The sequence below is a fragment of the Numida meleagris genome, chromosome 16 (assembly GCF_002078875.1).
Source record: "Numida meleagris isolate 19003 breed g44 Domestic line chromosome 16, NumMel1.0, whole genome shotgun sequence".
Lineage (NCBI taxonomy): Eukaryota > Metazoa > Chordata > Aves > Galliformes > Numididae > Numida > Numida meleagris.
In genome coordinates this window covers 2,860,858-2,876,996 of record NC_034424.1, presented here as the reverse complement: position 1 = coordinate 2,876,996, position 16,139 = coordinate 2,860,858, and the positions used below count along the sequence as shown (strand labels likewise).

General features: G+C 44.2%; 1 protein-coding gene across 2 annotated transcripts in view; it reads right to left on the bottom strand.

Annotated features, from left to right (window-relative positions):
* PAPPA (pappalysin 1) overlaps nt 1–16,139 on the bottom strand; it is a 175,090-nt gene that overhangs the window by 145,244 nt on the left and 13,707 nt on the right. For both annotated transcript variants that reach the window (XM_021414277.1, XM_021414278.1), the window contains exon 2: nt 3,597–4,665. In XM_021414277.1, coding sequence (XP_021269952.1) covers nt 3,597–4,665 — 1,069 coding nt within the window. The remainder of the gene's footprint in view (nt 1–3,596; nt 4,666–16,139) is intronic.

Genomic DNA, 16,139 nt, shown 5'->3' with positions numbered 1-16,139 from the left:
ACTGCAGAAATAAAGAAAAGCTGAACAGTATTTGCAAACTTTGTGCTGGGACTAAACACATTCTGTCCCACTCTCATGAAATCAGTAAAAAGAAGTTAGGCAGATGTCTCGGATACAGCCCGTTGTGTGAATAATGATAACCAGTCATGTTTTGTTTTTTTTCCTGCAGGCTACTAGAAGGGAGGAGAGATGATCTAGTTGGTACCACAATGTTTACAGCTTTTCTCCTCTGCAGCTCCCAGAGCAGAGGCCCCATCCATCAGTGTTGTCCCTCTGGACCGTCCCTCTGGCAAACTTCTTTGCAGATTAGATTTCTGTGCACCAACATCCCCACTACCTGACTACGGCACAGAATCTCAGTTCTTTGAAGAAAATGTTTTGCAGAGGTGCCAGAAGGAGAGGCTGAAAAAAAAAACACCTTTGAGCTGCACCACATCAGTGGCTGAAGGACACCATCAAAGTACTGGAGAACTTTGTCCGAGGTGCCAAAAAAAATCACAAGCAACTTACAGGGCAGATTGGAGTTGCCTCAAAACTTTTCCAGTACCATCGCATCTGGGGTTACAATTCGTCTAGAGGCAGACACAGAGTTTTTTGTACTGATATCCATAGCAACATTAGGAGATCCCAGGATGGAGGATGGAAGGGCTGAGGCTGAGACAGTCACACCGAGACTGACACAAGAAGGAAAGAGACAGGAAATGAATACATCTCCTTTTGGGGATGAAGAGGCACTGAAGAGGGTTCCTGTTTATAACAGCATTAATCAAACATTAGCACTTTCTGGTTGGTTCCAACGAGCAGAATTATTTCAGGAATAAATTCCACATGGTGAACAGCTGGCTACAACTGCTGACACTGAGCATGTAGGAAGAACAAAACCCAGTAGCATCTGACGACTCCCCAGTACCAAGGAAGGCCGAAGAGTTTTTATGGCATAAAGCTCAGGGAACTCTTTATTGGTAACATCATATCTATTCCACCCCCATTTATCTGATGCCTTACCAAGCCAAGGGCTCATTTCTCTTTCTTCTGCTGTTGTTAGACTGAACTCTGGCAGAGGAAACACCTGGAGTTCGATGAGAGCTCTCAGTGCTGCCGAGATGCCCTCATTGATGCAGAGCAAGGCCTGCACTAAAGGGGACTGAGGGCTGCCAATGAAAGTGCTGACAAGAGGGGCTGGTGATGCAAAATGGGCCCAGATGGTGCCAACTGAGTCACACATTTTGACTGAGTCAGTAATTGGCACCGAAATCTCTCTCAGGGGATGGTGCTGATTGCCCTCAGCTAAACACAGGATTTGAATCTTCACCCTTTTAGTCAATGAAGACCTTGCTAACAAAGCCACTGCCCTAGAACTGTATCCATTAGCCCAAATACTGCAAGCAGAGTTCAACCTTACAAATCTCATTGATCAAATCTACAGTCCTAAGTGCTGTGCTCCAGAACACCGACTGCGAGCACCCAGCACCGTGTGGGCAGGAGCTCAGCCAGCAGGAAAAGGCTCCAGAGAGAAAGCTACCTTCTGCTGCCCTTGGTTTCACTGCCAGCGGTGAGAGCTGCATTACAACTTGTAGGCAAAGCCAATTAAATGAAATCTAAACACTGCAAAAAAATCTTTGGATGAACTACAGATTTTCTTGGGCTCTGTGGTTGGAAGAGTAACTTCAAGGTCTCCAACAATGACTGATGTGTGTCACTTGAGAGTAGGTGTTGCTCAAGCCGTGAACATAAATCCTCCAGATAAGACCAGCAAGGTGGTTGTCTCCAAAAAGAACATACAAAGGAAGTATGCTGTCTTAAGGTAACTGAAAATTTTGGAATTAAATTCCTAGCCTGGCCTTGTGCAAGCGCAATCTGTCTGCTTCATTTGGAACAGAAACAATAGAAACGTCAGAACAACATTAAGGCACAGTCTTAAATCTGAAAACAACAATTTAAAAGGCTTTTCTTGTTTCATTTTGCATGGGTATTATGCTGGTCACAGTACGAGTGATAAAAGCGTACTATCAGATTAAAAATAATGTATTTTTCTAAAAATTGTCATAGCTGTTATAACTAACACCTCAAGTTCTCAGAACTACAGTGTTAAAACAATCCAATTTGCATTATGCCTTTGATGATATTTGCTCAGTTGTGTTCCTCTCCAGTTGAACAGCATTAAAAGACTGGTATTTTTCCTTTTTATATGTTCAATAATTAGTGCTTAAAGTAGCTTCCCATTTGAGCCTTGTTCACTGATAACTGACTGAAGTCAAGCTGAGCTATACGGATGTTTTTTAAGAAAAATCTCACTAGAGTGGGAAAGAAAAAGGATTGGAAGCATTTCTTTGCAGCTTAATTACGTGTATTTTAAGCTCCAATTGAGCTGATAATGTTGTTTAAAAACTTCTCTCTACTAAGGAAATTACAAATATAGTCTGAATTGATATAATTAGAAGAACTCCAGAACAGCTCATACTTTCCTTCTTAACTTGAACTTCAGTGGTGACGACACAAAGTGTTCTGTCTTAAGACTTTTCACCATGAATTGCTCTTAAAAACAGAAACATGGGATATAGACAACAGAATTTTATCCTTAACTTCCATCTCCTGCATGTTTACATCACTAACTTACCAACAAGGAACTTTTTTTTCTACCCAAACATACTAATTCTTGTCTGAAAGTGACCAAAAAAAAGTTGGAGTAATTCTAGCTATGCGGTGCTCAACTGAAGCAGGTAACTCAGGGACAGCCCTCTTCAAACTACAACATGAGGAAGTTTTAGCTGAGAATCTCAGGATTTTATAAACTCACATCCATCCACAGAAAAGCTGCTCACCCATTTGTGATAAGGAGGCATTACTCCTGTTCTCATACGTTTATGGAGAGACACAGAAGAGCTGAGTTACCCGGCAACCACATGCAACAGTGCTCCCAAGAACCTAGTACCCGCTTCCCTCCTCATAACCCACAGACTCAGCAGCCACCTTACAGCAGTTCTTACAGTAATCTGCACTCATACAGCATTAAGAAAGTAGAATAACCTACCCACCTTCAAAGGAGTCCTACAAAATTTAAGACTACTTAGGAGTATTTATGTTACATGCTTGTAGGGCTCTTCACTGTAAATACACATGAATCATAGAACTGTAGAATCATCAAGGTTGGAAAAGACCTCCAAGATCATCCAGTCCAACCGTCTACGTACCAACAATATTTCCCCACTAAACCACGTCCCTTAGTACAATATCTAAATATTTCTTGAACACCCCTAGGGATGGTGACTGGATCCATATGAGCTTCCTATGACATCTAATCTAGTCTGTGGTTAAAATAATCTGGGCAATGCTACAGCATACTGTTCAGAACCAGCAACTAATGGGTCTTCCAACATTGTTAAGATTTCAATGGTAAGACGCAGTAGAGACCATTACTGAGATTGCACTCAGGTAATTGCAAAGTCAGCCAAATACCAAGAAAAAAATAAATGCATTAAAAACACCAAAGCTCATAATGTCAATAACACAACGGTTCAGCAGCCAGCAGGCTGATCAATACCTAGACAGATACTCATTAATATGTATGTAAAAAGCTCGTTTAAGAAATTGCCTACCTGTATGGAGAATATGGGTCAAAGCACGTCTTGGTGACTTCTGTTATCTCCGGGTTGCAGCACTCCCCACCATCAAAGTTGTACCTCTCGTAATTGCAATCCATGTCACACACTCCATTCTGCTTCTTCTTGTTGAAGAGCGTGTGGCGTACGTGCCGGCAGTCCCCCCCGTCGTACCCGGTCAAGGTGTGGTTGCACTCGGGGTCACAGTTCTCATCCCCAATCTTGCTGATATCACAGTTGGCCAGGATGAGTCGGTGCCGAAGGGACGAGTTCTTCACCTCCAGCACCTCCAGCTCCCAGGTGATGTTGTAGCGGCTGAAAGCCTCATTTAAATGCTGGTGCTGGAACTCGATCTGCTGCTGGCTGACTGTTGGGTTCTGGTGCTTGTCGTCATAGAGATTTACCACGCGGTAGCGAACAATTTTGTTACGGCGGAAGCTGGGGAGCTTGTTGTAGCTGGCAATGACATCCGTGTTGTCACAGACCGTCTGTCCACAGAGAGGAGGCTCTAGGCTGGTATCCAGCAAGTAGCCGTGATGGTAGCTGGACTTACTCTGAGGACTGCTGCCATCCTTCATGGGAGACCAGGTGTTTTTCACATTCAGTAAACTGTCTTGAAGAACTAGCTGAGGTAGAGGCATGTCTTGTCTGTGAATTGCCTGGCCCATGTCCAACAAGATCTCCTTCTGAGACCTGGCTGTCCTCCAGAGGCTGAAGTGCTCCACATAACCCCGATAGTTCTGGTTCAGGGCATTTCCTCCAACCATGAGCACCTTGCACTTCAACGTCAGAAGACTGAAGATGCTGCCCACCTGCTCTCCGCTTGTGGCTACCTGGGCCCCATTGACGTAGAGTTTCATCAGGTGCCCATCGTACGTGGCAGCCAGGTGCACCCACTGGTTGGGGAGGTAGCTGCGATGTGCTGCAATGGTGGTCACTTTGCGAGCACGGTCTGTCTTCAGAGAGAAGAAATAGCGGGGGTCTCTATTCCCCTGGTCACTGACGGTGTTAATCCCCAGGACCCATCCTCGGTCACGGGAGGTGTAAGAACATTTGTCATACAGTCCTACGTGCCCCCAAAAGAGAAATACAGATAAATAAGGATGACAGAGCAAATAAAGCAATTAGTCTTCATACTGTATAAATCTCTTCCTAGATATGTATAAACACATGCTCACCTATATACGCTAGAAAGTTAGTGTACAAGAAAGACATTAAATCATCCAGCACACAGCTGTGGGAGGTCGCGTTAAGATTTGCTATTAAAGATTTGCCAGTGGCATGTATGAGTGGGATTCCCCTTTCCTGACCAAAGACAAACACTGTTTGCAAATTCCTATCAGTAGAAAGTTGTACTGTGCATTTGGTCTTCCCTTCATTCAAGCCATACATCACCGGCTGAAAACAAGAACGCTCTTGAGAAGCAATCCTTGTCAACCTCACTCATATCTCACACACACAAACCCTCTATCTAGCAAGGCCCAGAGGCAGGTAGGTATGAAATCGAACCACTGCACAGTCTGAGAAACACTAAGTGGCTGGAATAATCTTGGTATAATCAACCTAAGCTTTGCTGAGAGCAAGTGCAAGACTTTCAGGCTGCCTTCAAACTCATATCCATGAAAAAAACAGCACAGAAACGGTATACGCTGGTGTCTATGAATAATTTATCTCATATATAAAGTGCAGTTCCACACCTAAAGTTCTCTCGATGCATCTTCAGCAACAAGAGATGGAAAGAACCTAGTCCCTCCCAGCCTGGGACATGAGGGCTGGGAAGTTAAAGATGGACATTTCCATCTTTCATTTCTCAGAGGCCACGGGCTGCAGTGAGACCCTTCGACTGCAAAAATAATCGTTAGAGCCTTCAGCACCAATGGCCTTCCTAGTACCAGCACACAGAAACTCCTTCCCCCAAGCCTTCACTTCCAACAGCCTAACCAAAAATCATAAATCTCTGACAGTTCAGTCCTCATGAAAAGACTAAATATCCCCTTACCTCACCTCTGCACCCTAACCCTCCCAGCACTACAACCAAATAACATCTTCTGCTTCTGACTAAGTTGCTCAACAGCCATCTGTTAACAATCACTCATTAACAGTGCAGTCTTGTCTAGTATCAACAGAGCAAAGGTTACAGGAGCATTCACTGTATTTTTCCTCCCCTCTCCCAGCACCCACCTTCCCGCTCTCTCCTCACACCCTTCCCTTCTCCTTCCCCTCCCCCCCCCACAAAAAAAGGCTTCTGATGGGAAAGTTAAAAAAAATTAAACAGGGCTTTTTTCTGCACGCTGGTATTTTGCTAGGGACTCTGAGCTCCCCCTTTTCCTGTTTCCTTTGGAAGAGAGATCCCAGGGTTCGGAAGGTAATGTGTTTATTCATCTGTAGGGCGCACTCAGTTCAAAACCTTTCCGAGACCAGCTTCTAGTTTATACTGCTACGGGATCACGGGAAAGGAGAGGAGGAGGAACAGCAAAGGAAAAAAACAAATATGCCAAAAAAGCCTCGACATTTGCTGGGATGGATGTTTACCTGAGAAACTCCTGATATGAAAGCCAAAGGTACCGGTGACCTTCTGGAGTCAGGGATCTCCTGTTTTTTGAGGGTTTCTTTAATTTTCTTTATGGGATAAATACTTTTAGAAAGCACTCATTTTTGAGATGCATGACAGCCCATAAAGGTCTGCATTTTTATGAATCTCAAATGAAGGTATTATCCAGCGGTAGTGGGTGGATAATACTGCAATGAATGAGAAGACAGTTGGCAAGCCAAGTCCCTCTCCCAAATAAGTCATAAACAAAAAAGTTCCAAGAATGAGTTTTTATTAAAAAGTTGCCCTGCCAGTATAGCAGGCAGAGGTCTCTGAGAGCTGGGCAAGCATAGAAACAATTGTCCCTGGGTGTGAGGGGGGCATTACAGGAGAGACACAAGCTCTCTTCTTCTGGCAGTGACTTCTATCGATTCTCCCCTCTGCCCCAAAGAAACATCTGAACGCCCTCTGTATAGAGGTATGGCATCCATGTAAACCAGTACTCAAAGGTGAGGAGATGGGATGTTCTAAAATATACCCAGTTCTGGAAAATTAAACTCCCAGGGGAGTCCGTTCTGTTTCAATAACTTTTTGTTATTGAATATCTTTGTTTCCAGCGTGGGAAATACTGAAGAAAAAGAGTAAAAGCATATCATATAAAAGGAACCCAGCATGAAAGAAAGCCACCTCCCTTAACAAGGAGACCTTTTTATAGGTACACTACAGTCTCACTTTATTATAATAAGGCCATTTGAACCAGTCAGACATTTTGTAACGGAGTTTTTGCCTGCTACCAAATGCCATCCCAGTGAAAGCAGGAGAAGCGATGCAGACATGGACTAGTCCTAACAAATACCCTGAGAAGCCGTGGGTTTGCAGCCTGGCCCAAGGCCTCGCTGGGTTCTGACCCAGGTGCAGAAGTCACCCCGCCGCGCCGTGCCCGATGCCATCCTTGCCACCTCTGCAGCCCAGCACCTTGTTCTCAAGGTGTCCCACATCCCCGCTGTGGGTCGGAGGGCTGAAGTCCACCATGCAGTCTGCCAGGGTCGAGTTTTTGGGGCTTTCTCTACTGACTGGCTGGAAATATTCCCCCAAAGAATGAATAAATTATTGAGGAATGGAAATTCAGTTTCCTGGCCAGGATTAAAGAACATCTTCCCCTCTCTCTGAAGTGCTGCATGATGCTAGTGATTGACCTCAGTTGAACAGATGGAGCTGCTGGAGGAATACTACAGAATAGTAGCAATTCTCCCTTGCCTTTGAGCACTTAAACCCTGATGTGATGCAACGTGTCTTGAGTTTGGCTCAAACAGCTGCCATCAATTCAAGATTTACAGGGAGCCAAAGGAGGGCAGAGAAAGAAAAAAAACAGTGACAATAGGGACACCACTGAACATGCCAGTATGAAAGCTGCTGAACTAAAACAGTCTACTATTCCAGTTCCTTACATTTTCTAGTTTAGGGCGAAGGTCATTACTGAATCCATATGCCAAATCCAGTATTCTTTTCTTAAACTTTTACTATTACAAACACTCAACTCTTGATGAAAAGATGGATTGATCCCAATGCCTTCAGCAGAAAGACTTGTTTTATTCTTAAGAGAAAGGAAAAAGAATAAGAAAAGGGATGAGAAACACACACTCCCTATAACTTGCCGAGCTGTACCATTTCTTTATGACCTTCTTTTGCCTGTGTGCTGTACCTACTTTCCCACTCCTTCACTTATTTTTGGCTTTAGACTATGATTCCTCGGGCTAAGGGAGTGTCACTTTTCCGTTTTGTCCCCAGCACAATGAAACTCATTTCAGCTGGGACTTTGGATGTCATAATAAAAGAATTTATTACTTCTTCTATGACAACTAATAAGGGCAAAACCATTGGAAGAGGGACATGTCAGATAATTGCCAGAACTTCTGAAAACTGAATAATTTGATGTTTTCATAATTTATTTCAATTTAGTAAAAGGTTCCATAGCCGTGAGTTATTTCTTAGACATAATTAAGAACATTTTAAACATGAAGAGGCTTCTTTTACCCCAAACAAGGCTGTTTTTGAGCAAAATCACCCCCTCGCAATGGTTCACACTGAATTTCAAAATTCAGCTGCGACCGCAACCAACGTTTACATGAAAAACATACACAGTGTAGATGCACATTTACACAGAGAATTCTTTACAATAAGGTCGCAGAGGACATTTTTAGCTACTTTGTGTCCCTCAAGAAACCAAGAGTGGTGCAAAGAGGCCTCATGGTAAATGAGACTCAATCCAAAGACTGCAAAACCACAATTTGGCGAATATGCCTGAAGTTTCTGAGCCAAGAAATGGTGCGAAATAAAACTGATGTTTGTTTTCCCCACAGCAATTAGATTAAAAAAATATGTACAAGTTTCATACAGCAGCAAACAGTTTTCCTCACTTCTGCTCGCCTTGAGTTGTTAGAAAGGAACGGTGCGGCAGCGGAGGAGAACACTGACAGCCCTGCTAACCCCTCATCTGAGTGACTTTTTTCCCTGCAAAGCTCCTGTTCCTGAAGCCCAAGGGATTAAAACCAAATTTATCTTTTATTAAAAAAAGAAGAGGCACAAGTTCAGCTTTCCAGTAAGAGTCATCGGTAACCTTCCCTCCCTACAAGAATGAGTCAGACAGCTCTGGAGGAGCACATAAACACACCACGATGCCACGCGCTCAGCCAGGGCAGCGATGGCCCACCAGGTTCCTTCCAGCCCCGTGACGCCTGTCCCTTGTAGAAGTAAATTCCGAGGCACCGAGATAGTGGATACTGATGGAAAATTGAAGCTCGAAGGCCCAGTGCTGACAGTCAAATTCAGAAAACCAGTAGAACAGTTTCTCCCTTTATTTTTGAAGTGAAATGTCACTTCTTTGGCTACCAACCCACAGCTGTTCCCAAATACAACTGCTCATCACACCTGATCTCTTCCAGGAAGTGTTAAACAAGGCCAGTTCATGATTTCTTTCCACAGAGGGCGGTGAGGCCTTGGCACTGCTGCCCAGAGCTGTCAGTGCCCATCCTTGGAGGCACTCAAGGCCGCGAATGGGCCCTGGGCAGCCTGAGCTGGGGGGTGTCCCTGCCCATGGCAGAGGTTGGGACTGGATGGGTTTAAGGTCCCTTCCAACCCAAACCATTCTACGATTCTACCTCAGTTTGTTCTCAGAACCTCACTGGAAACTTACAGCCACGCTGTCAGGCCTTGTGTGCTGGATGGGATGGGGCAGCATGAGGCCAACGGGCAACACTGTCCGCTGAGTTCTGAGGGAAGTCCTGGCTTTGGGCACAGGGCAGTGCCTCCTCGCAATGCCAACAGGAGCACGCGGCTACCAGGAGCTGTCAGGAGCCGCCGCAGAGTCGGGAACTCACAGCTACAGGCTGCGGCTGCGAGTCATAAGCAGCTCTCTGTGGGCAGAGTTTGAAAGAAGAGGCCAGAGCAGCCCATGCAAGCTGCTGTAATTCGTTTTAACATTATCAATAACAGACTCCAGGCCTCCCTCGGCCCTTTCAGTGCCAGCTCTTGCATCTTGCTAACAGCATGCTTCCCGGTAATCAGCCCAGCCATAGAATTACCTAAGAATTTATTTCTCTACGCAGAAAAAAGTTTCCCCCCTTTGCTGAGCAATGGGAAGGAATAAAATCGAGACTTTGTTTTGCTTTACTTTCCAGGAGCTGAGGCTGGGGGAAGGGGAAGGAGGAGGTTGCTCCAGCACTGACCACTTTGGCCGTGCTGCAGAGATGTCCCAGCCGCACAGCGGAGTGGAAAGCAGTGCTCCACACTTCTGGAAGTTGGCTGAGCCTGTTTTGCTGGGAGACTACAACCAGAGGTGACAGGACTCAGTTATGAAAGGGGAATTTAGGTCAACAATCAAAGCTGCAGTCAGGGGGCCCAAGAACAGGGAGCTAAAGGTTGGGGCTGTTTTTTTCTTTAGCATGCTTTAATCGTTTAGTATCAAAGCACAGAGGAACGCTTGAAAGAGCAAATATTCTACAGGAACCTATAGAAAGCTTTTATCTGTCCAGAGGAAAATAATTAAAACCGACAGATTTGGGTTAAGTATCCCCATGTTCCACACAATTGGATAAGTCAGCGAAGATCCACTGGAGCAGTTCTTGAGTTCTGCACTGGATATTTCATGGTATGTTGTTGAACCCAATATAGTTTTACAAAGGGGAGAAATAATCTTTCCTTTCCTTTGCCATGCTTCTCCCAACCCCCAGCTTCCTTCCACAATAGTTAAATAATTCAAAGTCCAGAGTACTTAAGGCAACATCTCTGTCTATACCATTTCCAAAGCAGCTGAGAGGCCTCCTGAGGTCAGCCCCTGAGCCCAGGAGTGTCTCAAGCAAACCACCTGAGACCTGCTCAGGTGGCAATGTACTAAGTGAGGAAAAGGGTGTTGTTTGCTGCAGCTATCAATCCAGCTAATTTCAGGCCAGATATTAACATTTCCAAGCTATGCAATAGGATTCAGATCCAAGACAGAAGGATGGAGTTCTTTCCTTTTGACATGAAAGGCAGCACCTTCTTTCTCTAGAAATACAGGGACTAATACAGCAATGCCTGTCTAATGCTGAGAATTTGGTACAAGGCTCTTCACAATATCAAATTTTTTATATTGTTGCCATTTAGCATTGAACTACGCACATTTTCTGTACCATTTTTCAAACTCCTAGATACTCATATGCTCAAGAAGATAGCTGGAAGCCTGAAACAGGGAAGTGAGAAAGGCTACAACAGCAGCGCATGAATTTGTAGTTGCTAGTTAGCTACGAACATTACATAAATCCTTCACTTCTGATAAGAAAATCATGTAGGCTGCAACCGAGCAGCCACTGGCATGGACAATCATATTAGCAACACTTCGCTGAGCCCATTGTGAGAATATACCCACTAACAGTATATAAGAGCTTACTGCAAACAGAGCTGGTAGGCTGGAGTTAGTGAGAAATTATTAGATTGTGGGGGATTTTGAGGTGTAAGTGAACACACAACACTGCATAACCATGTGGCACAGAGGAGTGAGCTCCAGGCCTGGCAGCATCGTAACAGGGTCATCCCTGGACCGCGCACTGCTTTTGCAAGGGCTCCTCTGTATATAGGATCAGCATAAACAAGTATTAGTGGGAAGGGTGCCTTCTTATCTAGATCTCCCTAAGCATTTCACAGCAAAGCTGCAGAACCAGTGGAGACTGGTACTTGGTTAACAAACTGTGGCTGTTTATAATCCAATAACTACATTTGGGCAGGCTTTTAGATGGATGGAAAAAGCACATCTTTCACAAGGGTCAAACTTTAGGCCCTGCTATAAAGCCCAGGACAACAGGAACATTCCATAGAACAAGGGTAAGAATTTTCTAATACCTGCAGGATAATTTATTTCACCCACCTCGTTCTCAGAAACAACCAAAAATTTTGGGCTGAAGCTTGGAAAACCAGCACGTGTCCGTGTTGTTAGAGATGATCACAATGAGAGCACACTTGGGAACAGTAATTAGGATGGTACAGCCAGTCTCTGTTGGGATACTACTGCAAGTGCAGCCATTAGCATGTTCCTGCAGAAAATCACTGGTGTATGTCATAAAAGTGGAAGACTTTTAACCAGGTTTGATTCAGACAAGAATCAGGTTGGTGGCCACCAGCTTTAGACACACTACTGTGGCCCACTGATAATAAAGCAGTTTGGTGTTGCTGAAAACCCAGATATTCTTCAAGTAGAGACTGGGAATGGAGAACCCTCAACAGTTTGTTGGCTTAACTCAAAGCAACCTGAAAACTTCTCAGCTTCAAAGCTTACCTGCGCTCACTGATCAGCAGAACCAGGTTACAAATTAACCGTCCCATTGTAGCTCAGGCAGTGTGTTCACCTTTGGAGAAATTCAGCTTTTTTTTCCCACTTCGTAAGTGCATATTCCAAAGCATATGGGTACACATCAAGAGACATGCATGAACACTATCCATCTCTCACAGGTGCACGCACAAACAAACTGGGAGCACACAAAACCTACAAGGACATAAATGCAATGGCACGCCAGGGAACTGTCCCCAGCAACGTGCTCGGTGGCACATCCGCTACCTCTGCTCCCAGGTCTCCTCCTCCCTTCTGTGCTATTAGCCAAACACTGATTAGCTATCAAAGTTCTATTGACAAATTTACTTTTGAGCATGCTAACACAGAGTGACTTTCCTCCCTTTGGTAAGAGTTAATGCTTGAGAGCAAACAGAGAGTATCTTCTACGGAAGGGACAGACACGTAAGAACCACAACTTCCAGGCAATCTAAATGATAAAGTGGTATTTCTGGTCTCCTTTCAGAAAACAGCAGAGAGAATTGATCATAAACTGGGTCAAGATAGGTCAGCATACCTCCGAGCAGATCAGATGGCCAGAGCATCCCAGGAGGAAACGCTCTCCTGGAAGGATTATTAGGGCCACATCTGTGCCATCAGATGACCGCGCACAATACCCATCAGCTCACTGGGAGTTCAATATGGCATTTCCTTTCAAAATGTGCTTTGTGCCTGACAAGCACTGCAAGTCAATCAGCTGCAGCAGTGGCTGAGCCCGGAGCCGTGCTGGAAAGCCTCCCGACACGCTGCCCCACGGAGCCCTCGCCACAGCCAGCAAAGCGCAGCGGCAAGCAGAGGAGGTCCGCGCATGAGACTGCTTGTGGTGCTGATCAAAATACATAGCAAGAACTGAAAGGGGGACAACAACACAGCTTGTTTTGCTTTTTAGAATTCCCTAGTCACTGACCTTTACAGCAGCTTTAGGGCAGCACTGGAACCAGCTGAGCTGTTACTACTCCCAGCTGCAGAGAGAAGAGCTTTTACACCATTGCACAATGCGTGTGTGTTTGTAGGGGGCAAGTTAGGGCTAGAGAACAAAGAAGGAAATCTAGTGGCACCTAAATCAAACATTATGATCAATGAGGGAGAGGGAAGAGAACCTGGGGAGCGGGAACAACCTTACAACCTTTCCAGGATCAGACAGATGGCCAATATCCACATTATTACAAAAACAAAACGAAAACAAAAAATTCCATGAATGCAAACTAGGGCACCCTGCAAGGAGACTGTAAAAATCACATCATGATAGCTTAGACTTGTCTTTGTAATTGAGGGGCATTTCCACATGAAACAGTTCTAGTTATTTAATTGGATTTTGAGAACATTCTTGGGCAGACACTTTGTGAGCACAAAACTGAGTGGTTCCAGTGCATTTGCACTGATTTATACCATGCGAGATCTTGGCCTCTGTGAGAATTAAATCTCTTATTGCAAAAGTATCCCAGATCTAATCCAGACTCAAGTATCTTACCGCATCTGGCTTTCCCATACGACTGCATCTTTCCCATACTCATAGAAGCAACCGAGGGATATACCACCCTTACCAGAAACGTTGCAGATGCAGTGCACAGAACAGCATGCAGTACCAGCAGGCAGAGCAGAACTCACTGGGCCTCTTTTCTGCTGTCCCTTTTAACAGGGATCCAGGTCCTCTCTAATCACGACTATTTCGTGCCTCAAATTCCCCGCTCCATACTTGCATATAAGTTCCAAACCCATACACAAACCACAGAGATATTTTTGCTTTCTAGGAAACATCCTGCTGAAAAAAAAAAAAAAAAAAAAAAAACCTGCCTCTCCAACATGATATAACTACTATAGTATGCATTCCAGATAGACTGTAGTCACCACACACTAACTTTAGTACATGATCTTAGAGCTCTGTTTTCCCTGCTCAGTTTGAATCCAAGCTCACTTGTTTGGGCATCATTTTCCTTCTGGAAATACCTGAGTCTGCACTTATGCCACACAAATTGCAGTGATCACTTGATCTGTGAGCACAAGTAAATAGACATCTAATAAGAAAGTCTCACGTAAATACTAGCAATGTCTTAGAAGCGTACAGACACAAATTCACACCTATTACACTGAAGGCTGGAGCTTAACATTCAGCCCTTAATTCTGAAAGGACGAGATGGGACAGCGATGGGCAAACCTCCAAAAGGTCATAATTCTAGTTCACTTTCCATGAGCGTTGCCAAAGTCAAATGCTTCTCAAAAGTAATTGACCTTCTCAAGTCTGCAGAACTGGGAGAAAAAAAAATCTAAAAGAAACAAGCTACCTTGGAAGATTGTTGGCAATTCTTATGTTTAGCTGAGCAGCAGGAAATATCGTATGTTCAACCCTTCTTATGTTATTTCAGCCCTTCCACTTTTGGTTAAATCTGGAACCAAAGAAATGAAGACTAACAAAAAGGTATGTACACGTACTACCTTCTCTGTGCGTATACACTCACACGCACATGGGTTTGCAGGAGCAGGCTGGGGCATTTTGAGCATTGGGCTTCATTCTTTATTTTGAGGGAAGATCTCCAGATGGGGTTGGATCACACAAAATTCGTGTTCTGAAGCAGAATTTCATTACCTTGGTCAGGTCTTTGTTCTGTATTTGTATTTTCAACTTGGCCAAAGTCACAGGAACAGGTCATTTCAGCATAGAGCCTGCATGCCCTTCTGGACTGCTGTCCTGCCCTGAGACTGACAGACAGACCACCCGGCAAGGAAACGACAAGCAAAAGTCACCCCAAGCTTATTTTCTGCTTTCTCATTCACTTCTTTGTTTTAAACAATGTCTGCCGTGTTAGTTTCACAGCCCTGACATTGTCAGTGCTCCAGTTTGCAGTGGGGAACCTTGATTTTGCTCCCTGAAGGTCACATTCTGTAGTTAAGCTCTTGGTCTCACTGAAGTCAACAGTAAGAGTCTGAATACCTTCAATGAGAAAAGATTTTAGTCTTATTCTTGAGCTGGTCTTCAGACTAGCATTAGTCTTTTTAGACTAGTTTTGAGGCAACCTCTCTTGGTTAAAGGTGACAAAACCTAAATAAGATGAAGATCACCGTGTTACACTGAGCCTGACAGTTCAACCACAGCAATGCCCAGGAATCCCAACAAAGTGACCAGAGTCAAGAAGAATCCATAGTTATAATGGAATATTAAAGGATTTGAAATCAGAATCCTACTGTTTGCTTCAATTAGTTAGAATCATAAAACCATAGAGTATCCCAAGTTGGAAGGAACCCACAAGGATCAACTCCTGGCTCCACATAGGACTACCTAAAAATCAAACCATATGTCTGAAAGTGTTGTCCAAACACTTCTTGAACTCCAGCAGGCTTGGTGCCATGACCACTGCCCTGGGGAGCCTGTTCCGCCCTCTTGGTGAAGAACCTTTTCCTAATATCCAGTCTGAACCTCTCCTGACGCAGTTTCTTGCCATTCCTGTTTCTGCAGTAATAACTGAAAACCCAAGAGTGATCAGACATTAGAAGCACTCAGGCACAATAGGGGGTGAGGACTGAATTAAATCCTCTTTAAACAAGAATTTGAAAAAACACTGAATTCTCATTTAAAAGAACCTGGTGACAGATATTCCACCATCCTACTCAGAAAGGCTTTTCAATGACTGACTACTTTCATGGCCCAACCAGTGCATTTTCTCTCTGTTCTGAAGTTGCTCAGTTTCTGTGTGCATTCATTGGATTTACTCATATCCTCTATTATTAGATTTCCAAACTCCAATTATCAGATTAATGTTCCCTAAACATATACTTAAAGATCATGATGACCAACTCACCTCTTAATCTTCTTGAGTCAAATGCTTTAGGACTTGTTACAAATCCTATAATCATTCTCATGATTGTTTTTTTTTCTCTAAATCCTCTCTCATACAACATCCTTCTTAAGCTGTGGATGGACACCAGAACCGTACAAAGTGCCTCAGCAGCAGCTTCTCCATTGTCAACACAAGGATAACACAACCTCCTCGATCCCGTTCAACGTTTCCTTGTTTACGCAGCTAATGATGACCCGAAACCTTTGGCCACAGCATCACACTGGCAGTTCACATTCAGATGCTTTATCTGTTCCGACACAGAGTCGCTCCTACACGCTTAGCTTCCAGGTGAAAGATCTTTCCCCCACCATCCATCCTTT